The sequence below is a fragment of the Coffea arabica genome, chromosome 5c, assembly GCF_036785885.1.
Source record: "Coffea arabica cultivar ET-39 chromosome 5c, Coffea Arabica ET-39 HiFi, whole genome shotgun sequence".
NCBI lineage: Eukaryota > Viridiplantae > Streptophyta > Magnoliopsida > Gentianales > Rubiaceae > Coffea > Coffea arabica.
Genome location: NC_092319.1, coordinates 43,584,938 through 43,607,477, shown reverse-complemented (window position 1 = coordinate 43,607,477; position 22,540 = coordinate 43,584,938). Strand labels below are relative to the sequence as shown.

General features: G+C 37.0%; 4 protein-coding genes across 9 annotated transcripts; all 4 read left to right on the top strand.

Moving 5' to 3' along the window:
• The first annotated feature begins 496 nt into the window (after positions 1-496).
• Positions 497-4,627, top strand: LOC113690192 (14-3-3 protein 9). Of its 3 annotated transcripts, none has more exons than XM_027208018.2 (7): positions 497-757; positions 1,288-1,631; positions 1,769-1,856; positions 2,213-2,322; positions 2,408-2,556; positions 4,004-4,053; positions 4,170-4,627. In XM_027208018.2, exons 2-7 carry the CDS (start codon positions 1,318-1,320, stop codon positions 4,170-4,172), a joined length of 714 nt encoding a protein of 237 aa, XP_027063819.1. In that variant the 5' UTR covers positions 497-757; positions 1,288-1,317; the 3' UTR covers positions 4,173-4,627. The 3 variants fall into 3 exon arrangements, with proteins under 3 accessions (XP_027063819.1, XP_027063818.1, XP_027063817.1); XM_027208017.2 differs by having other exon boundaries at positions 1,272-1,631; XM_027208016.2 differs by having other exon boundaries at positions 499-757; positions 1,325-1,631.
• Positions 4,628-7,399: 2,772 nt separating this feature from the next.
• On the top strand, positions 7,400-18,174 carry LOC113689528 (bifunctional riboflavin kinase/FMN phosphatase-like). The gene is made up of 10 exons (XM_027207293.2): positions 7,400-7,821; positions 8,025-8,211; positions 9,048-9,178; positions 10,214-10,283; positions 10,568-10,633; positions 10,854-11,008; positions 16,531-16,608; positions 16,882-17,015; positions 17,736-17,828; positions 17,910-18,174. Exons 1-10 carry the CDS (start codon positions 7,734-7,736, stop codon positions 18,054-18,056), a joined length of 1,149 nt encoding a protein of 382 aa, XP_027063094.1. The 5' UTR covers positions 7,400-7,733; the 3' UTR covers positions 18,057-18,174.
• LOC113690191 (protein ALP1-like) lies at positions 11,059-16,161 on the top strand. Of its 2 annotated transcripts, none has more exons than XM_027208015.2 (5): positions 11,059-11,626; positions 12,396-12,464; positions 12,538-12,629; positions 12,741-13,073; positions 13,189-14,046. In XM_027208015.2, exons 2-5 carry the CDS (start codon positions 12,434-12,436, stop codon positions 13,831-13,833), a joined length of 1,101 nt encoding a protein of 366 aa, XP_027063816.1. In that variant the 5' UTR covers positions 11,059-11,626; positions 12,396-12,433; the 3' UTR covers positions 13,834-14,046. The 2 variants fall into 2 exon arrangements, with proteins under 2 accessions (XP_027063816.1, XP_071907144.1); XM_072051043.1 differs by lacking the exons at positions 11,059-11,626; positions 12,741-13,073; positions 13,189-14,046 and adding exons at positions 14,656-15,225; positions 15,299-15,530; positions 15,635-16,161 and having other exon boundaries at positions 12,423-12,464.
• Positions 18,175-18,753: 579 nt separating the features above from the next.
• On the top strand, positions 18,754-21,900 carry LOC113688817 (ubiquitin-conjugating enzyme E2 36). 3 transcript variants are annotated; one of them, XM_027206617.2, is made up of 8 exons: positions 18,759-18,922; positions 19,115-19,142; positions 19,396-19,482; positions 20,395-20,453; positions 20,850-20,891; positions 20,969-21,042; positions 21,342-21,439; positions 21,557-21,900. In XM_027206617.2, exons 1-8 carry the CDS (start codon positions 18,887-18,889, stop codon positions 21,592-21,594), a joined length of 462 nt encoding a protein of 153 aa, XP_027062418.1. In that variant the 5' UTR covers positions 18,759-18,886; the 3' UTR covers positions 21,595-21,900. The 3 variants fall into 3 exon arrangements, with proteins under 3 accessions (XP_071907143.1, XP_071907142.1, XP_027062418.1); XM_072051042.1 differs by lacking the exon at positions 21,557-21,900 and having other exon boundaries at positions 18,754-18,922; positions 21,290-21,368; XM_072051041.1 differs by lacking the exon at positions 21,557-21,900 and having other exon boundaries at positions 18,754-18,922; positions 21,287-21,368.
• The last annotated feature ends 640 nt before the right edge of the window (positions 21,901-22,540 follow it).

The window sequence follows — 22,540 nt, the reverse complement described above, 5'->3', positions numbered from 1 at the left end:
TAAAGACCGGTCGAGCTAAAATTGAAGAACTATATTTAGTGTAATTTTTTTTTCAAAAAGTTTTAAATTACTGAAAAAAAACTGGTTCAAATGGAGATTTGATGGTTCATTGTTTTAGTTTAGAGGTTTTTTTAATGATTTTCATAGATTTTATGTTCTCCTAAAATTGATTTTTTGTAACTAGAAACTTCTACCTTCAATCAAGAATTAATCGAGAGAAAAGACTCAAAAAAATGCCTTTTATTAATGAACATACAATAAATAGAAAGGATACCTTTTTTATCACTCCAAATTGGCACATTCTCGGAGGGAAAATTCTCTTGCAATTTTCTAAAAGTTTACCATAATTGAATAAAATATTACTCCTATATAATTTTGACTGCCAATTAAGATGCTCAAAAAATAAGACGTTGATATAGTAGGAGGGGATGATTGCAATTAGCAAAAACTTTTGACAAGCCCTTATCAGGTATTTCCATTTTCTCCTCATTTTCTCTCTTTTCTCACTCTATTTCCGTCTGCCGAAAAATAGAAGCGGAGTAAGAACTTCTCAACAGAGAGAAAATTCGCCTTTTTTCTCACTTCATCACCTGAACCCCAGTCAAGCTTACCACCAAAAAAAAAAAAAAAACAAAAACAAAATATTGAAGGTGGAAAAACCTTTGATTTTCTTATAGATCGGCCATGGCAGCTGCTAAAGAACGTGAAAACTTCGTCTACGTTGCCAAACTCGCCGAGCAAGCTGAGCGCTACGATGGTAAAAATTTCACTCACTAACTTGACTATCTTTAGATCTTATTCAGAATTTGAGTTTCTCAATTTTTATGTGAAGTTTGTCAAATTTTTATTTTTTTTATTTACTGTTGTTTCTGGTAGAAAATGGTGGGCTCAGTGTTGAAATGATGTTGATTTTTATTTATTCTTTTTGTCTTTCGGATTTTTCGTGGGAAATAATATGTGGGTTTTGTTTAGTTTCTTATTTTTTGCTGATACTGAACTATTTATTTTTAATGCTTTGTTTATGTTTGTGTTTGATTTTTTTCATTCTTTTATTGGATCAACTACCTCTTTTATCTGTCCGTTCAGGTCACCATAAAGATTAAGTCTTTATGAGAAATTGAAACGAATTGAAAAACTAAAAAGAAGAGAAAAAGATCTTAACGTTTTTTCTTTTGTTTATTTTTTCCGCATTTTCTGTTTTCCAAGTGTAAGTGAGTCGATAAAAATTTAAGTAAAATGCAAAACTTTTAGGCCCTGTTTCTCTATTTCAGTTTAGCTGTTTGTCAGGTTTTTTGAGTTAAAAGTTGGGGTGAATTGATGACAGAGATGGTGGATGCAATGAAAAAGGTGGCAAAGATGGATGTGGAGTTGACAGTCGAGGAGAGAAATTTGCTGTCCGTGGGGTACAAAAATGTCATTGGAGCACGGAGGGCTTCCTGGAGGATTTTATCTTCCATTGAGCAGAAAGAGGAGTCAAGAGGAAACGAGCAGAATGTGAAGCGGATAAAGGAATATAGGCAAAAGGTCGAGAATGAGCTGACGAATATTTGTAGCGATATCATGGCAGTGATCGATGAGCATCTCATTCCCTCATGCACAGCCGGGGAATCATCAGTGTTTTACTATAAGATGTGAGGGGCTGAACATTGTTTTTTTGCTGGTTGATAACTTTTTTCTGGTGTTTTAATCAAAGTTTTTCCATCCTTGTGTACTTTTGTATGCAAGCAAGCATGTTTGAATGTCTCTAAAGAGTAGCTATTTCTTGCAGGAAAGGGGATTATTACAGGTATCTTGCAGAGTTCAAGACTGGTAATGACAGAAAAGAGGTTGCTGATCTTTCTCTTAAAGCATATGAGGTGAATTATTCACTTGCAATCTTGTATTCATTTTGTGCATTACATGTCAGTTAGATGAGGATGGATATGTTGCATTCAAAGTAAGTGGTGCGTTTACTTCTTGATTGGTTGTCAGTTTGACAAATAATGTCCAATGCTTTCTGAAATCTTCTGATTTGCAAGCTTAAGTTGTGATGTCTGATACTTGAGAGACTCTGTTTATTTGTCATTACTTTTAACAATAACTTCCTTTTCCTGTCCCTTTTGGTAGTCTACCTGAATGATGTATTTATTCTGTTTTTCTTTGCTTTCCAATCTTTTTGATAAGGTTGAACAATGGTCTCTCTCCTTATTTTTTTTTTCAAACATGCTTTCAGGCTGCTACCAGTGCTGCAGAATCTGGTTTACCTCCTACTCATCCCATTAGATTGGGTTTGGCTTTGAATTTTTCTGTCTTCTATTATGAGATCATGAATTCTCCTGAGAGGTTTGTTGTTTGCGATCACATTTGATTTAATTTACTCTGTCCACATGTTGATTTTTCAGATTATGACTATAATTTTTCATGCCAGGGCTTGTCACCTTGCCAAGCAAGCATTTGATGAAGCAATTTCGGAGCTGGATACCCTTAATGAAGAGTCTTACAAAGATAGTACGTTGATCATGCAACTTCTTAGGGACAACCTTACCCTGTGGACCTCTGATATCCCGGAGGATGCAGGTAAGCATAAAAGCTGTTATGAATCTCTGATATGTGCATGACTGGTAAGCATAAAAGCTGTTATGAATCTCTGATATGTGCATGACTCTTATTAAGTGCTACATGGTTTTGCAGTTGGATATCTTTTATTGCTTGTCCTTCCTTTTGTTTGTCTTGACATTCGGAATTCTCATTTGTTTTCATAAATCCCATTTGGAAGACAGGGTTTGGTTTACTCTTCAGTCCTATATGGATGTAGGTTTCTTACCATAGAAAATGTCAGGGGAATACTGGGCAGTTTTTGTAATTAAGTCAGGGCTTAGCTGCATACTTTGTTCTCTTCGTTAAATTTTGATATACTGGTTGGAGGGAGGATGCATCTGAATGTTATTTATATGATATGACAACATTGCTATGAAGTCGATTGATGGCACTTATTTTAACCCCCAAAAGTGCATTGATTGGTTTTTCATTATACTGAACTTGTTTGTCTCTAACATACTATGGGCCTGCCTTGTCTTTCCAAGTTTTGAATAAATTAAAGCTGTAATTGAAATGGTCATACTTCTTTTTACATTACCAGCCATTTAAAATTTTTTGCTCTTTGATTCCCTTTACTGAGTCAATCTTTTGTACTTAAGAGTGGCACTTAATGAAGAAAGTATGTCTCTAATTGCGGGAATACATTTGTCGAATGAATCATGTGTTCTACGATAAATTCATTTACTTAACATGCAAGTAAGACTAGGCTGATTGTGTTAACTGAGAATGCATTGTTTAATATGGTTTGTAGCATTTGCAACCATTCCTGAATAGACTTTCTTGATTGTTTTGACTATAACTTGGTTGTTTGCAAAACTTCAAATACATTCTTGAACCACCTTTTTATTTTAGGTACACATTTCTCCAAAGAGGTGCGACAGTAATTTTTTTCTTGTAACTCTTCAATAAACCCATCAACAGGCAATAGCTCTTAACAATCACAGTGACTGGTAAAAATGAACTAACATTTGCCATGAGAATTTTCTGCCACATCCTGATTGATGATGGTCTTAATGTGGTGAGCACCAGTGCTTTGGAATCCTCTGATGGTGTGAGATTCCTAAAGTCTGCAAGTTTTGCATTAGAAGTTTCTCACGTTTAATATACTAAGTCATGGTTGGTCTGAGTTGCCATCTTCTTTTCAAGCCTAGAGACATTATTTCTCTTGAAACCCCTTGTAGTTGCCTTTGAATTTTTGTCACTGAGGTAGCAGCCCTTTCAATTTGAGGTCGTTTCCCTAGTCCCTACTAACCTCAGACTTGTAAGGGTCTCTTTTTACATGTTATATAAACTTATTTGGTTTTTGCCAGTCTTGACTGATTGACATTACTTGTTGTTTAAACTTGACTCCATTAATGGTCAAAAGGTTGTTGATACACCTAATAACATGCTGATCGTCAATTTTTTTACTTTGTTACTCCTACAGAAGATGCACAGAAGATCGATGGTGCCAACAAAGGTGGCGAGGATGCTGAGGTGGGTAGTTTATGTATTGTTTAGAGAATACACAATGACAATGTTTACCTTTGAAAGCATGTGCAGTTGAGTTAATGACAAAATGTTTTCATAAAAACTTCATCTGTCCATTACAGTGAAGCAGCAGAATGCTCGAGTCTACAATATTAGAGGGGATGGAGGCAGAGGATAGACGCACAGGGACTGTTGGTTGTCATTGGATGCGCTAGAAATGTGTGTTGTGTTGTCTTGTTATAGCTTGTTCATGGAATTTGTTCTGTATGTGGTTTGATTTGAATCCCCAGGAGGGTTCCTCCCCAAATTGTGTACCAATTTTTAGAGCATTGTTTGGCCTGTAGGTAGTGTGGTTTCAGTCAACTGCCTCAACCGCAAGAGTGATGATGTCTGCTCTGTCCGTCCTTTCAAACTTCATTTATCCGATGTCATTACAATTGACAAGTTCTGCATATGCGTGGACAGCTTATGTATGGTTCGGTTTTTTTACGTTTTAGTTAAATAAGAGACCTGCATCCTCTTTGTTGAGATGCACAAGCATGTGTTTTGATGGAGGTAATAAATTCCTGATGTTAATGGAGTTGGACAGAACAACTTGAGTTGGAACTCTGATCTGGAAATGTTCTTCAATTGGGTAAATCAGCTGCTTTTGGATTGAAGGTAAATGTGAAAAAGATCCAGTAGACATGACGAGAAGACTTGCAAGGGGTTGATGGTAATAGGAAACTGAGATATAAAGGTGGCTTCGCTCCATGTTCCATACCTGAAAATGTAGGAAGACACTGAAAAAGGTGATGGATTGCCCAAAACAAAGATGCTGGAAGCAGATGATGGCCAGAATGCATGACTGTAAATCAGAACCGTTGAACTTCTAGATTTTCTGCAGTTAATTGCGTTGTCCAACATTAAACGAGCAAAGACAAGACACTGATCAACGGTTGCAGTTTAATGTCTCCTGGTCTGCATCAGAGAGCATTAACATTGGCAAATCTTCTGTTTCACAATATGCTGTCCAGACATCTGGGCCCTCAAGAAATGAACCCAGAATGCATCGTCTTTTCACATCAATGGTGGGGTAAATGCGTCCTCAAAGTGGAATGCTGGCATTCAGAAGAATCTGTAATTTACCTGACGGCACCAAATCAGTTCTGTGGCGTCTCTTGGGCGTTGCGTTAAATTGTTCCGATGGCCCTTCAATGTTTTCCAGAAGACTTTTTCATTTTTCTTCTTTTAAAATGTCCGATTGATGTACACTTTACTGCAAGTACCATAAATTCCTTGAGGATAACTGATACCATATTTTCATTTTGCATTTTAAACTTTAATTGTGGACATTTTGCACTCTAAATCTTGAACATTTTGCACCATCTACTCTGAAGTTTGTCTCATTTAAGTCTAAGCAATAATTATATTAGCAAAATTAATAAGATACATAATAGTAAAAATTAATGGCAATGTATAGTTTCGTTCTATCTACAATTTCTTAGCTTTTTTTTTTATCACTTTCAGTACATTGTTATTGATTTATATGATCGCAGTTTCTAAATATTATTAGCAAAATTAACAAGATAAAAGATGGTGTAAATTGATGAAAATGTATTGTTTTATTTTTGTTACGATATCTGCGCACCTTTGAACCGCCTTGGCACATTATCATTGATTTGTTGAATCCTCTATGCCGTTAATTTTGTTAAAATTGTCATTGATTAGATTTAAATAGGATAATTTTGAGAGTTTTAGGTGCAAAGTGTCCAAAATCGAGAGCTTGGGTGCAAAGCATTCAAAATTAAAGTTTAGGATGTAAGGTGAGAAAGCGATAATGGGTTTGGGCCATGTCAAGACTCAAGAGTGGAGTTAGTTCAGGGTGCAAAGTGGAGTTAGTCCATTCCTTCATTAATTAATGGATTGGGCCATGTCGGATCATGAATTCATTATTGCCACCTACATTTTGGGACTTTCTTTTAGTTACTATGTGTGGAATTCAATGGCAAAATAACTGCTTTGGGAAGAAATGCAAGTCTTGAAAATTGAGATGAAAGACTCTGTAAGAACAACAATTTGAATGTGATAATTTCCTACGCTTCCACCAAGGCACCAACTTCACCAAGTATGGTGTATGTATGCGCTTACCTCTCTAAAGCTGGACATTGGATGCCAGAGAGGCAGATGCATGGGCGAAGTTGGATAGGCACCCCAAGGTGTTGAAAATTCTTCTTGTTTCTTCCAAGAAATTATGCTTTGTATCAAGCATGCTCTAGTAAAACTTGCATATTTGCCTTTGAAGTTACTCTTTGAATCCAATAATATGGACATGCAAGTCCATCACTTCTCAAGTTTTTTTTTATCTACAACAAAATACATTCAAGGCATGCTGCTTTTGGTCAGTTTTCTGTATACGCTTTGCAATTAATATTTTCATGTGGAATACCATCCTTTGTACTGCATCTAGGAACAGTGATCATTTCTCCCTATTTCACATTTAAGAGCTGTCATGTTCCACTAACCTAATAGGAGTACTACAATTAAATAGTTAAACTTCATGCAGATTTCCTTGTTGGTTGAGCATCTTTTTTTTATAAAAATTCCTATATCCCCACAAAAAGATAGGAAATGGATAATCAAATGCAGCATGTAATACTTGATACGTACAATTTGACAAGTTCTGTTTCAGCGTCATTTCTACTATTGATTAATTTTCGTGTTGGACGGTCCAATTCGTTCATTTGTAACCATGAACTGTATTTTGCGATTGCACTGGCAATAGGAAGGGCCCCTGATTCATTCGAACAAAGGCTCAGTATAATTGTGTTTTTTGTGGTAGATGTTTAAAATTTCAATGTACAAATATATTACGGTATTGCATTGAATGTATGTCTAATATTTTATTCATGTAGAGTACTTTTATTCTCAATATAATAGTATAATATAATTATACATTATATAATATAAAAAGTACAGCAATCACACCAAATCGTTCCACATCCCAATCATATTGGTCTTCTCTGTCTTTTTTTTTTTTTTTTTTTTTTGCTGATACGATAAATCTACACTCTTCTATATTAAGGAGAGGGGAGTTTAAAGAGATCCAAGAACAACTCGGAGAGAACTGAATCACTACCGGTCTAACCGGATACATTGGTCCTCTCTTGTTCCGTTGAAAATTGATGTGTAGATTGGACAGAAAAGGTGATGCTGGGTTGGGGGTCGCAATTAAATCCCCTAGACCAAAAAAAAAAAAAAATGGTGATGGAATAAATGAACAAATTGGATATCTTTTTTCGCATCAGCATATACCACTAAAATACCATTCTTGGACATGCCATTATTGACCCACCTTTGGTCTATAGCCCTTCACAAACAAATTTTATTAGCAACCCCCTCTCCCACCATCGTTTGTCTTCATAGCAGAAAAAAGCGGGAACCAAACCGATTTTCTTACTGGCTTATTCCAACGTAGACTCCATCAAGTTCTCTACGCTAATTGACAATTTGGCACCTTGCCCAATTGCACCCATGGGAATTGATCCCTCTTCCCAATTTTTGCTTCTTAAATTCTCCTCCTTTTTCACACATCCCAGTTCTCAATTTCATCCCAGAGCATCCCATCTAACACACACGCAATAATAGGAACTCGTCAGTCATCACTAGCTAAAGCATTAAATTCTTGCCATTTCTTGCATACAACTATGGGTGATCTTCATTCTTCATTCCGCCCGACAAAGACTCAAATTAAGGCTGTTATCTTTGATTTAGATGGGACCCTTTTAAATACAGGTCATATTTCTTCCTCCTCATGTTTCATTCTCATGTTTTCTTTCTATGAAAGTTGAATTTTGTAGCTTTTGTTTAGCCGTTTTGGTTGAGTTTGCTAGGACATTGACCTGAAAACTAGTTCGAGTCTTACCCCGAGCTATTTCTTGAAATGAATTTAGTGGGTAGAAGAGGTTCTGATTTTTGTGGCTTTTTTATTTCAATAGAACAAGTTACTGAGGGGATCATGAAGGAATTTCTGGCAAGGTATGGGAAGGTGGCAGATAAGGAGAAGGAGAATAGGAGAATGGGGATGACTCAAAAAGAGTCTGTGAGTGCAATTATCAAAGACTATGATCTTCCACTCACACCTGAAGAATTCACCCAAGAAATTATGCCTCTCTATCAGGGAATGTGAGTCTTTCATCTGTCAATTTCTTATTATATAGTTGTCAAAATATTTGCTTGAGTTTCAACATGTTAAAAGAGTAATTGATGGTTGACTTGGAAGTATAGCAGGAGTAATTTAAAATGATGTATCTCTGCATTGCTGTTTTAGCATATATAGAGTGATTGCTAGTTTATTTAATGTGCTTTATTGATCATGGACTTACGTCCTGGCAAGTCTCTTTAAAAATGACGACACAATGTACTTAATTGCACAGTCAGAAATATGATTGTAGTTGATCTCCTCTGTTGAGAGTCTGTCATGAGGCCAAGTGGATAGAGAAAGAATTCCACTTTGCAACGCAAAGTTTCCTTATCTTATTAGTTAGCCAAACGAAATGCCTTTTCAGATGGAAAGTTTTCCTTTTTCCAACATATTAATGTCAATAAGGGGAGCTTTGAAGTCATATTCACTTAGATTTTATGAACTCCATGTGGACTGGATAACCAGAGAGTAGTATAGCATTTGATTTGTTGTGTGAGAAATACATTTAAATTCTAGAGTAGGTGGATAGGCAAACATTATTAGTCTTGGATAAACCAATCTGATTGATTTGTGGGGGTTTATTGCTGATAAGCAGATGAAATGAAATATGCTTAAAGGATTCATATGCTTGACATGAAGCTAAATCATCGCAAACATTGTTCACACAGTAGCAGTTCAATAATTCTTCAAGCATTTCATTGCTTATATACAGAATTTTGATAGTAAATACCTTGAATCGGTTCTTTTTCTTTGGTCCTCTACATGTATGGGATTTCTTTGGCTTTAGTGTCGATTTTAGATAATTGTTTCGTTTTAGGTGGCTGAAAGCTAAACCACTTCCTGGTGCTAATCGCCTTATGCAACATCTCCATAAACATGGTGTGCCCCTTGCACTTGCTTCAAACTCTTTAAGGAGAAACATTGATGTGAAAATTTCACACCAACAAGGTTCGTTTCTTGATTCTCTCCAGATGTTGATTAGATAATGCATTAAGTGAATGGTTTTTTACTGTATTCTTGTGATTCTTTTATGTTTTTACATCTTTTTCCTCCTTTTGGAATTTGTTCCAGTCTAAGTTTCTCAATTAGCATTGTCGTGTTCAGGAATAAGTAAATCATTGGAAGATTTCAATATTTTGATGTGGGTCCAGGATTGAAATCAACCTCTCAACTGATTATGCTGCTTTTAGTGACAATAATTCTCTAATAATACAAGTTTATTGGTGTCTTCTTTGAATTGGCTTATGCATTAAAAGATCTTAGCAACAAAGTAACTATAGTTGCTGAATGCTATCAGTTTAATTGATTTAGGCATCTGTGTATGTCTAAGTACTATTCCCTACTCATGCAGCAATTCTCTTCCCTCTTATTTTGGGAATTAATGTCTACATATTCTTGATGCTTAAAACATATGTACCATGTTTGCTTCAAATTATAGTTGTCCGATGAACTAATTAGGAGGCACCCCTTAGCTCTCAGAGGGCACAACTTTTGAGAACTTATTTATCTTAGCTCCTTAACTTTTCACGTTCTTATTATGTCATATTCCTCTCTAAAGGGCAGCAGAACTTCAGACAGTTTCTGGAGGAAAATCTAAGATTGTCCAAGCATGCATTTTGCTAAAGTCTCTGGCATTTTTATTTGTTGGTTTGTTGTGCTTTTAGGAAACTATCCTGATTATTCATCAACTGCAACTTACTACTATCAAATCGTATCTATGTAATGCTATACTCTGAAACATGAAAGAATAGTTGAATAGGGATTCATAAATTTATATTGAATCTACTGAAAAAATTCACCATTTTCAAGGTGCACTTCTATTTCCCCACACTTCCCATGCATCTTGTGGAACTTCGGAATTATACATTAGGTCCTAGTTGTACATGTGATTCTCAGAAATTTTTGGACAAAATCTACTTTGATTGAAGGTGAATAAATTATTTAGTCATTGATCCATAGCATCTATGTTTCATGTTATTGCAGGATGGAAAGAATACTTTACTGTAATCCTAGGAAGCGACCAGGTCAAATCAGGGAAACCAGCACCTGACATGTAAGACATACATAAGTTTCCCTAAGAGTCATCCTTTTGTATTTTTTTGTTTAGAATACAGAGTCTCAAGCATTGCTTGGTTTTCAGGCTTTTAAGACAGTCCTCTATATTGACAGTCAAATACAAATAAATTTCTCTAATGTACTTAGATATATCATTGGAAAGATTCACTGTTGATCAGCTTATTGATGTTTATCTTGGGTGAGATAAACGAATGGTATCATCTATGGGTTGAATTGACTGCTTTCTATACTTGGTTTATGAATCCTTTAATATGTTATCAGGTTTCTTGAAGCTGCAGTTATTATGGGTGTTCAGGCACTTGACTGTCTTGTTATAGAAGATTCCCTGTAAGTGACATTCACCTTTTTCATTTTATGGAAACTAGACATAATTCATGTTTCATGAAATCTCTATCTTCTTGTTACAGTATCTGATTTCACCGTAATTTTAGAAGTTTCTCATGCAGATTTTTTTTTTTTCTACTGTACATCTTTCTTTTTAACATGCTTTGTGAACTTTGCTTGATTTCTTCTATCATCATTTGTCATTATTCACAAATTTTGGCAGTGTTGGTGTTAAAGCAGGGAAGGCTGCTGGAATGAATGTGGTTGCTGTACCATCTCTCCAGACTGAAACAGATAAATTTTCTATCGCTGATTCTGTTCTTCACTCACTATTGGAGTTTCAGCCAGAGCTATGGGGTCTTCCACCATTTGGAGATTGTATGCTATCAAATAATTCCAATATGTCTAATTTTTCCTCGTAATCCCTTTTCTACTGTACAAATAAACTTAGGGGTTCGTTTGGATTGACAGTTTTTTCAAAAACTGTTTTTGTCTTTGAGAAACAACACTTACTGATAAGTAAGTCTACAGTGGGTCTTTAATAAAACTGCGACGTTTTTGGCAAAATAGCCAATTGTCTTGTTTTTGGCTTTCCTTTGCCGACGCTACTTTACCAAATTGCCTTCTGTGCTGAACGCGAAGACATATTCAGAACAGGGACCAGTCAGGAGCTTGTGCAAAGTACTCCTCCGAAGCACCATTGCCGGCCATCGAGAGGCGAAATTATGAGTAATCGAAGCAGATTTTAGCTCGCAACCTTCGATTCCAACCTCCTTCAGCTCGCGACTTCACTTCGAAACCTCCTCTGAGCTCCAACCCCCTCTTCGATCTTCGATCCATCTTGCTAGTACGCCCCTCTTTGAGATGTGACCTTGTCTGCAAGAGCCCATCATCGCGCTTCAATCCATCAGGATCTTAACCCCCTTTCACAGCGAACAACACATCTCGAGTGACTGGCAGCTCCAACCCGTCTTCGCCCTTCGATGTACTGTTAAGGTTATGTTTCTAAGGCATTTTGCGACTTTCACTTTACTGTTCTTGCTGCGTATTGTAAAGAATAATGTGTGGGATGTTCAAAATTTGATGTCCGGAAGCCCCAAAAATTTGACTGTGAGGTCAAAATTTGTGCGCTGCTTTCAATTTTCCAAATCATCACATTTAGAGGTGTTGGACAGTAGAGTTACAGATTAGTTGTGCAGAGTATTGTGGTGGATGAACCAAGTCTCGGCAATGCTGAAAATGAACCATGAAAAATTGAGCTGGTTTGAATATTGACACGATAAACTGGCCATGCTCTGAATTCAATGTCAGATTTCATTTTTCAAAATATTGAGAAAGTGGATGACCACAATACGGCATTGACTTCAATTCATATGAGTTGGTCATGAATTTTGAAGGGTGCTGTTTTGTCGGAGTTGGTGGTTGTATTCGATAGTCCTTATATAAATTTACCAAGATTAAGATTCATTAGAATTGCCTAAATTCAGTGAATGAAGCATATGTTTGTGCTTCTGATGGAAATTACATGGAGAACTTGTGCTTCTGATTGTGCTTTGGCATATTATTGCCCCCATGAGTGTGTCTCGCTTTGTTGAAATGCGACTGCAGTCATGTTTTCATATTATTGTAGCATTAATTCTTGTGTTTTTACCCCAAAATGAACTCTCTGATGCTATTTCTGTGATTTTAAATTGTCTTCTCCGGCTATAAATGAGATTGGTATCTGCAGTCTAACTTCATACTGCTGTTTGGTGCTACAAAACAGGGTAGGTTGGTGTTTTCATTGCCGTTCTCTAAAGTTACATGCCCCCTATTACCCGCCGTGCTTCCAAAGGTAGTTTGCGTGGTTCTGACTCTGTTTACTGCCTTGTTTAGTGCGACTAATTTTGACTCGTATGCAAACACAGCATTGAAGACGAAAAATTGTGACAGTCCAAGGGGATCCAACTCAGCTTGGGGGGAAAACGATTTACAAACGTGCATTTCTAACTACTACAAGGTAATACCTGCTAGTCCTCTACTTTCGCTACTTATTATTTCATCTCTGTTTTGTCCCGCCGATAGTATAAGTACCAACGTGTCTGATTGCCTTTGTTTATGGATTAATAAGATGAGAAAACAAAGGCGCAATCCAGGTGGACAGAAATTTTATTTCACTAGGAAGCAGGAAATAGAAATTGCTGAGCGCCTAGTCAGCATGCATAGAGCTAGTGAAATTAGGGACAATAATATTGGTAGCTACGTGGTTCCCGAAATTCAACAGCAGTTGAACAGCCAATTTGGCACATCGTTCACTTGGGACAGCATAAGAGCCAAATACTATGCCTTGCGAGAACTTACCAAGCTGTACATTGGCTTCAAGAGGCGGGAAACGGGACTGGGTTGGGATAGCCAGAACTTTACCTGGCTCATGGACGATAGCAAGTGGGCTGAGCTTGCACAGGTATTTTTTGTCAAGTAAACTGTTTTTATATCAATTTAATGGCTGTTAAAAGTTAATCAGATTATACGTGCAACTCCCTCAAATATCCTTTTGACTGTGTTTTTTTTTTTGTCAGGTGAACCCAAAATTTTTAAAATTTCAAGATGACTGCACCGTCTACCACTTGCTTGAGGAGGTTTTTGTCAACCAAGGAGCAACGGGAGATTTCAGCGCTGGCTTTGAGAACGAGCCCCGTACTTCACCCGAGGAGAGATACATGGAGAACCTTGCCCGATCGTCACGGGGAAAGGGAAGGTTGGATGCTGTGCATGAGGGTGTTCAAACTGAGTTAGCAGGAGCAAATGAAGCGAAAGGGAGAAAGGGCAAAGGAAAGCGAAAATCGGGGGACATGTCAAGCGGTAGTCCTATGTCCACCGCCTCCCATTCTGATAGGTACATGAAGGCTCTTGACACCATTGAGTCCCTGGTTAGTCGCCATAAGAGCAGCAGCATGGGCGTGTCAGTCAGTTCTCCGGACAAGCAGTGTTCCGGCCGCGGTGGCCCGACCAAAACCACCTATGAAGTTGCCATGGATCAACTTCGGGGAATGGAGAACATTTCATACGCCTCCAAAATGGCCGTGGCTGAAATATTGAAGGATAAGCAAGAGCTGGCCATTTGGAATTTAGCACAATCGGACGCCGACCGCATCACATTTATGAAAACGAAAGGCTGTTTCCCACCTGATACGCAGGAGCCCCCTCCCCCACCTCCGTTCTAGGCGTTTCATTTCCATCGGGAGCTTGTATCTGAGACTTGAGTTGTTGACTTACTTTCTTTATAGCCAACTCAGCTTGTTGTAGCATTTGCTACCGATACATTTGAGTGTTTTTTTTTCAGAGGTGTTGTGATTTGTCTATTTGGATTCTGGCCCCGTACTGGCCATGAGTTTGTTCAGTTTTTATTGCATTCGGCTGGAGTTGTTGGGTTTTTATTATTATTGATGATGTGTTTGTGGCATTGACTGTCTTGGTTAATTTCTAAATTCAGGGGGGCTTTGTGTCCATGAATGCCCTGGATATGATATGTCGAAACGCAGGATTTGAGTTAATTGTGTTTGGTCCTCTGTTGGTTGCTATTTAAAACCATGAGTAGTATATATTTTTGGGGATGACTTTGTGGGATAATTTCTAAGGATAGGATTAGGAATGTGGTGCTAGTTTTCATTAACAACAGGTTACTCGTTTTAAGGCATTTGTTCATAGCTACAAATGTTGTGAACTGAAATGGCAAAGTAAAATGCTGTCCTAAGGTATATGATTGGCCAGGTTTTGTTGTTGTCCAAATATTCACTTATTGGCTTGTTAGTAGCTGTCTTGACTTGAAATCTTATTCACTGTGATGAATATATATTCCAAGAGCTATTGCCATATTACTAGCTATCATGTGGTGGATTTTTTTTTTTCAGATTTGTTGCCCGAACTAGCACATAAGCTGCCTTCTTGATTTGCTGATGCTATATAGCTATTTGCCAGTATGCTTTAATTAGGAGATAATGGCGTTGTTGTTGATCATGCCTTTTGAAAATAGCCTTTTTTCTCAGGATCACGAGTGACTTTGGCTGCCGAGATCACATTTGGAAATGGAGTATGAGCATTATTTGCAAGGTGGGGATTTCTTCGACGAAGGAGATGAGGAGGAGATACTTTTGACCTTCACCTACTTTGTGCTTGTTGGATTGGCTCTGTTCGACCCATACCTAAACCCTGTGGAACGCCGACGAATTCGAGATGGTGCACAGTCGGGTGCTCAATGGGTTGTAGAACTCATAAACGGCCATCGAGACAGAATATTCGACAACCTTCGAATGGAAGCTTCGCTTTTCCTCCAGTTATGTGATTTGTTGATTGAGAGGGGCTATTGGGAGCCCCACCCGACAGGACGGGTAGGCATTCACGAGTCTCTCGCCATTTGCCTTCTTTGCTTGAGTCATAACGAGCGACATAGGGTGCTAGCCGAGAGATTCCAACGCACAACCGAGACCACAGACCGTCATCTTCGACGATGCCTTCGATCTCTCGTTCGCTTGGGACGTGATTTTGTCCAGCCGATAGATTATCACACGACGAATCCAAGAATACAGAACAGTGCTACGTTTTGGCCATGGTTTAAGGTTAGGGATATTTTGTGAAATCTCTTATTAATTATAATCTATAGGAGACTGAACGTCTACTTATTGTGATTAGGATTGTGTTGGAGCTATTGATGGAACGCATGTTTCAGCTTGGTGTAGAGCTGAAGACAGGGAGCGTTATCGGAATAGGCATGGCGGCTTATCGCAAAATATATTAGCAGTGTGTGATCATAATATGCGATTCACTTATGTCAGGGTAGGGTGGGAGGGTAGCGCACATGATTCTAGGATCTTAAAAGATGTCTTACTTGATCCTAATTGTGCTTTTCCATGGCCACCAGAAGGTAATTTGGGTATTAAATCATCCATTTGGAATTTATCGCATGACTTTTCTTAAAACATTTATAGTAATATTTATAATGCACTTAACTATAATTACATTGTGCAGGGAAGTATTATGCGGTGGATGCGGCATACACGAACATGCCAGGATTTATGGCTCCCTTTAGGGGTGCACGGGGAACCCAACAGGAGCGGGCAGCAAGAACACTTTTCAACAGACGCCATGCATCGTTACGGAATATTATAGAACGCACGTTTGGTGTTCTTAAGAAGCGATTTCCGATACTTAAGGGCCCCATGCAGAACTATTTGATGGCGACACAGAATAATATTGTCCTGGCTTGCTGTGCATTGCACAACTTTATGCGCGATAATGTCCCGAATGACGCATATTTTGTTGAAGAAGAGAATATTGCAGCACAGGCAGATAATATAAATCATGTGGTGGACCAAATGGCCGGTGCAGAACCACTGGATATGTCGCCTCAAGGAATTGCTGGTTGGAATGAATTCAGGAGCGGCTTGGCAAACAGCATGTACTATCACCAACATTAGTAGCTCCATTTTGTCGTTATCTATTTTGTAGCTTTTGTAACTAGTTGGCGGATTGCGAATGGCAAACTTTTTCCCTAATGGTTCCACGGTGGCTATTGTATATGACATGTACACTTATGTAAAATCTCTATCTATTAATCTATAGTTTTAATTATACCAGTGTTGTACTGATAAAGTATTTTGTTGAATGAAATTTATTGATTTTTTTAATTACCAATTTGAATGAATGTTTTTCGAAAATAGCTAAAAAAAAGCTTGTTTTTGAAAAACAAGCTGTTTTTCAAAAACAGATAATCCAAACAAGTTTGTTTTTGAAAAACAAGCTGTTTCTCAAAAACAGCTAATCCAAACAACATTTGCTGTTTTTCAAAAAATGAATAGTATAGTTTTTAAAAAACAACCCCAAAAACAGCTAATCCAAGCGGACCATTAGATTTGATGATGCAGGGGTGTGCAATGCTTTGCCAATTGAACCCATTCAGATGAAGGCACTTTATAGCACTGGGATTCTCCATGAACTTTCAGGTTTCACCAATAAACTTCAATCTGGAATGCTTAACTTCTATTACAGACAGGTTCTAGATGTGGCCTTCATCTACATGTCACCCCAGACATATTACTTTCCATTTCATCCATGTCACATTTTGATTTAAAGCATGTCCATGACAAAAGAATGTACTGTTGGTGTATAATTTGTCAGTCAACTGGAGGTTTAGACATTGAAATGGTTTCTCTTCCTTTGCGTTGTCATTTTAGAAAATTTTGCCTCAAGTCTTTGAAACAGTCTGTTGGATTCAGATGATGGAACAGGTCTTCCTGATCAACTTCAAGGTGTATATTTTGGTTGGGCAAGACTTGATGTAGACAAAATTATCAAGATTGTGATCAGTATCACCTGGGAGCGTAAATGCTGCTCGTATGGGAGAAAAATTGTGAGTAAACGATGGCACTATCTCAATTTTGAACATGATTTGTCTAAAAGGTAGTTTTTGAGCTGATGCTCATAGGGGGTGTCGTGTAAGCCTCTTACTCAACACCTGTGAGTAAATTCACAGGAAAGACTCTATTAACTAAATAAACAGGATGCTATGATCTAGATCACCCTTAAGGATTGTGATTGTGTATTCTTCGGTTAGAACTTTTATTACTTTTATGTTTCAAAAGACCACTGGGAGATTCTGCACTCTTCTTTGATCAGTCATGGCACAGAGTGGACTTGACCTGACCAAAGGTGCAACAGCACTTGGTTTAGAAATGGATTAGAGTTCTTTTTGGTCACTCTTTTCACAGTCGGCTGTATGGTGGAACTATTCACGGCAAGTGAGAATTCAACCCCTTTTTTGTCCTTTTGTATGGTCAATGGATGTACAGCCAAAAATAGAGTTCTGTTTGAAAATCGATGAACGGCCTGGGGCCATCAGTTTCTGGCCTCATAGCCTTTCTTTCTTCTCAATATTAGTCTCATAGTTGTTAATATGGTCACCATCTCTTTCAGGACTGCAATAGTTATCCTTTCCAATCAGTACTAAGACAGTGCATTTATCAGCTATGTTTCGAACATTTGATACTTTTTCCAATTCAACTTTTGGCTGTGGGTTACACAGATCTTTCAGAGCTTCAGTTTGAGTTTAACTTTTCGTGTTCCTTTTCAGCAAGCATTCATAATTAATGGAAGCAATGAGAACGTGTATGATGAGGAAATGGAGCTATTAATAGTCGGCTTCATCAGAGGATCCAGTTGCATGGTAACTGAGAAGACACTTCTAAATTCTACATCTCTCTCTCTGGTTTAGGATCTTCTAACAGTTGTGCTGCATATTATCCAGGGCAACACCAACAATGTTGAAATAACTGATGAGGACAAGCTTACTGCAGATGCTGCCCTAGACTTGCCTGTATTTTCCCAGGACAAATGCAACAGTTTCCTTCCAGAATTTGCTGCTGGAGACAGCACTCAGACAAAGAATAAATGAGTCATCCATTACTGTTACTAAGTTGCCATCATGTAGACTGGCTAAAATGGAACAACATTTTTGCTCTTCATGCTGGTTCAGCTCAAGATAATAAATCAGCTACCTGCAATTCTCTTTATGGGGTTCCTTTTTCATTTCCCTATTATTCACTCTCTCTTCTCTTGTAGTTCCATAATAATAATTAAATTCGGATCTACGAATATTAAAAGTTAGTTTGAGGTAGATATCCATCAAACGATAACATAAACAATAACATTGAAGATTTGCAGTGAAGTCAAGTTCAAAACTAAATAAAATAGTTCATAAATAATATAATTGAAGCAAACTTAAATATCAATAAAATCCCATTAGTTCACGGTAACTATTAATTTGCCTCCGTCAACAAAAGAAAGATAAAAATGTTATAGGACATTATGATCTTGAAAGTTAGACATTACTTTAGTTACTACTATTCAATATTTCTACAAATATTTTTAAAATCTCAATCAATATAAAAGCAAAATTTTAAATCTATTAAAGCGAGTTTTATATGCAATAATGTATTTAAAAATGAGGAAAAAAAATGCATCCCTCTAACCATCCTAATTGATACAAAAGGTAAAATTTTTAAATCCCATATGATACAGAGTAACAATTGAGAGACCGATTTTTACCTATGATACTATATAATATAAGTAAATAACTAAGGCAGTGATGGTGGGTAATAAATTTGATAAAAGCCCTTTGTCGGTTGAAAACCCATTTGTTTACACTCTTCCCTCGCCGCTCCTCCCTTGGCGCGCCTCTCTCTCTCTCTCCCCGATCCTGCGCTCGCCACAAATACGAATATTATGGCAAATAGCAATTTACCGAGACGAATTATCAAGGTAAATTGTCCTTCAATCTTTGTTTTTATTGGACCTTTTTAAGTCCAAGGAATCAATCTCTAATTTAGATGCCTAATATGCGCAATTTTTCCCCTCTTTTAATAGTGAATTTATGTATAAAATTTTTGAAGTAGCATTTGTGTTCATCTAATTCTGTTTTGTTCTCAATTTTCTATGCTATTTACTGTGCAGGAAACGCAGCGTCTTCTCAGTGAACCATGTCGGTAACTCAGTATACAGTCCAATTTACTTCAGCAAGATTAGTAATCAGTCGTTTTGGTTTAGTTAATTCCAGCTATGAATATTCTGCTTTTGTAATTTGAACTGTGTTGTGAAAGTTTTCTGCTTGGTAATGTGTGATTTTTGGAATTATCATGGATGTGAGAATTTTTTAGCTTTAGGATATGTAAGTTATTTATCTGATTTTCGTTCTTTTGGAAATGTTTTTTTGGTTTGATTGGTGTGTTAATTAGCGCCTGGAATTAGCGCGTCGCCTTCGGAAGACAACATGCGGCATTTTAATGTGATGATACTTGGCCCTGCACAATCCCCGTATGAAGGTACTTTACACTTCAATTCCCTGACTTGATTTTCTTGATTATTAGTTGTGATTATGTGTGGAAAGCTCGCTAAGGGGTTGTTCTTCGTTGAATTTTGTTGTGGGCAGTTATTAGTCCGATGAAGTTACTTGTATGATGTCCTTGAATAACCTAATTAAGGTGACTGTCTTGTACCGTTAATGCTAACACTGGTTGTGGTGATTTAAATTTGAACATAAATAATTTCATTGTTAAGGTAGTACTAAGTTTATGCATGTAAATGTTTGAAATATTTGTTGCCTACTATAACTGGTAGACTTGCAAGATGTCCTACCATCCCTGTCAATGTAAAATTGGGCATTAGAGTTACTGTGAATAGAGTGGTTGATATACATGTTTATTGTGATATAAGGTGGAGATGTAGTGGTGGCAATGTGGATTAGCTGATATTTGGAAATTTGTGGTTAAAAGAAATTTGAAAATTCATTTTTTAATTGATATAACACTCCAAAATGAGTATTTGCACTTCAAGGTTAGGCGATACGTAATGTATCATATCAATCAAATTTTTGAGTTACAATCAGGATTAATCGGCCCTGTGGAACACATTGGGCTTATGGAACCTGGTTCATTCTCATTGTACCTACTCTCGTAGTTACCTTTGCTAAGTGAAACGCAACATGGAAGTGCTTCAGTTATTTCACCGTAGTAGTAGATTCTCTTTGAATTTTTTTTTTTTTCAAAGTGTAACTGGAACAACCAAGAGTAAGTAAATGATGCAGATTTTGAGTTGTGCAATTTACGTTGTGCTCAAGTTGCGGAAACTGGCTACCATATTTTAGCTTTTTGGTGCTTGCAATAATTTATAGGTCATGAAGAAGATATTTCTGTAGTTCTATGTGTATATGCTGTTAATGTTTCAAACGTAATCAGGAGGCGTATTCAAGTTGGAATTGTTTCTACCTGAAGATTATCCAATGGCACCACCTAAGGTATTTCCATATCAGCTGTCATTTTTTGTTTTTAAAGTTTTAATTGGGTCAGGATGGGCTAAAGCTTGGGTAGATTGTTAGTTCCTTGGTCAATTGAGTACTTCACAATACTTTATTTGCAGTATAACTCTTCAAGTCTACAATCAGATTCTTAAGCATTTAAAATGGAAATATTGTTGGTCTTTAATGGTTTTGGATGCCTCCCATTCTCCTGTCTCTCAGCCTGGTTTCATTCTTTTGGATTGTTAGAATCAGTAATGGTACTATTCTACCATTGTCGTTTTGTGGTCAGGTCTTGACCAATTATGCAAACTTCATATAATTTTATTCCATGGCTGAACAAGTCATATGATTTCTCTATAATACATGAATAGAAGCTTTTGTTATTACTTGCAGGTTCGCTTTTTGACTAAAATATACCATCCCAACATTGACAAGGCAAGTGGCATCTGCTCTGAGTTTCTAGTGTTGCTCTGTCTCCTTTTATGTTAAATTTAGTTATTTCATTCTTTTAGCTGGGAAGGATATGTCTTGACATTCTGAAAGACAAATGGAGTCCAGCTCTCCAGATCCGAACAGTTTTATTAAGGTTAGTTGTCTTCTCCCTCAAACAAAGACTTGATGCTTTGTATTCAGACTTGGATATCTGAACTTAGATCATACAGGCAGTACTGTGTTCCTTCTGAGAGTGGTTAATTCTTGTTATTTCTATCTTTAAATCTTATTAAATTGGAGGTGGAGTTTATGGAAACTTTAGAAATGGTAGTGTTATGACTTCTGCAAGTGAAGGAGGGTAGTCATATATTGACTTTGAAACGTCTTTGCTGCTTCAGTAGTTCTTAACAAATATGTGGATGAAGCTAATACCAAGACCTTGTCTGAATTCAGCATACAAGCTCTTCTTAGTGCGCCAAATCCAGATGATCCACTTGCGGATAACATTGCGAAGCATTGGAAGTCAAATGAGTCTGAGGCTGTTGAAACAGGTGATGCGCCATGAGAGCTAAATTGGTGGTTAAGAACTTCCGTATTGAGGTTCATGCCGTTGTCTTCTTTCTCTTTGCTTGCTCACGGGTATGTTCGTCTTTGTTGGTAATTTGCAGCAAAGGAATGGACTAGTGCATACGCAACTGGTGCATGACAAAGAAGGCAGGATATCGTGGTTAAAAAGGATTTTGGCAACTCTTGTTGTATGTTTAATTGACAGGCAAGTTTGTCGTTTGAGTAATAGATGAATTAGTCTTTCAAACTAATGTACCATTGGTGTCCCTAAAACTTCCGCATTCAGCTGTAGTTTACTATTTTCCGGTTTAGAAGGCTTGCTTTAAATATGTACAGCCGCCTTGCTATATTTTGTTATAAATTTAGTGGTAAGGTACACTTCTATAGATTGCTTGTCATACATTTTAGGGATAATTATAGAAGCCTCCTTTAAGGTTTTTGACAATTTCATTGGGCTCCCCTAAGGTTTGCAAGACTATACCTACCTACCTTGATTTGATTTAACTAAACATTAAAACAACATTGACTTCGGTCAAAGTTTTAAATGAGTACTCTAAAATGCTGATTTATTATAGTGATAGGATTTTTTTATGGTGTTTATTAGGGATTGAGATTTATAAGATAGAGAAGAAATTGTTGAAATAATTCTTTTAAAGTTCGTAAATTTTTCGAGTGATAGAATTACCATAATTTGGTAGTTGGGTCATATCTTTTAGATTTATTTTTTTTTATTTTGATACCAAACAAAAAAAAAAAAAAAAAAAGAGAACAAAGATTAGCAAAAACTATGGATCATATTTAAAGGTAACTCGTCAAAACATATAACTAGCTAGACATTTGGTTAGAATGGAAGTTTACAATAGTCGTAATAGTTCTCTGGTATTGTTGATGGAAAATAAAAAAGAGGAACTAGAAGGACAAAGAATGAAAAAATAATGTTAAAACTCATTCTTAGTTGGTGAAAAATAAAAAAGACGAATACAAAAAAACATAATGAATAAAATAGTGTTAAAATTCATTATTAGCTATATGCATACCAATCAAGGAATTTCATTAAAATATTTAAGAGTAATATTATCATTTTA

Coding starts and splice junctions, on each gene's coding strand:
- LOC113690192 (XM_027208016.2), top strand. CDS start 685: ATGGCAGCTGCTAAAGAACGTGAAAACTTCGTCTACGTTGCCAAACTC. Junction 1,857..2,212: donor TTTCTCTTAAAGCATATGAG/GTGAATTATTCA, acceptor ACATGCTTTCAG/GCTGCTACCAGTGCTGCAGA. Junction 2,557..4,003: donor TGATATCCCGGAGGATGCAG/GTAAGCATAAAA, acceptor TTACTCCTACAG/AAGATGCACAGAAGATCGAT.
- LOC113689528 (XM_027207293.2), top strand. CDS start 7,734: ATGGGTGATCTTCATTCTTCATTCCGCCCGACAAAGACTCAAATTAAG. Junction 16,609..16,881: donor GATTCTCCATGAACTTTCAG/GTTTCACCAATA, acceptor TGTTGGATTCAG/ATGATGGAACAGGTCTTCCT. Junction 17,829..17,909: donor TCAGAGGATCCAGTTGCATG/GTAACTGAGAAG, acceptor CATATTATCCAG/GGCAACACCAACAATGTTGA.
- LOC113690191 (XM_072051043.1), top strand. CDS start 14,695: ATGGAGTATGAGCATTATTTGCAAGGTGGGGATTTCTTCGACGAAGGA. Junction 15,226..15,298: donor CGTTTTGGCCATGGTTTAAG/GTTAGGGATATT, acceptor TATTGTGATTAG/GATTGTGTTGGAGCTATTGA. Junction 15,531..15,634: donor TTTTCCATGGCCACCAGAAG/GTAATTTGGGTA, acceptor TACATTGTGCAG/GGAAGTATTATGCGGTGGAT.
- LOC113688817 (XM_027206617.2), top strand. CDS start 18,887: ATGGCAAATAGCAATTTACCGAGACGAATTATCAAG. Junction 20,892..20,968: donor ACCATCCCAACATTGACAAG/GCAAGTGGCATC, acceptor TCATTCTTTTAG/CTGGGAAGGATATGTCTTGA. Junction 21,440..21,556: donor GTCTGAGGCTGTTGAAACAG/GTGATGCGCCAT, acceptor GGTAATTTGCAG/CAAAGGAATGGACTAGTGCA.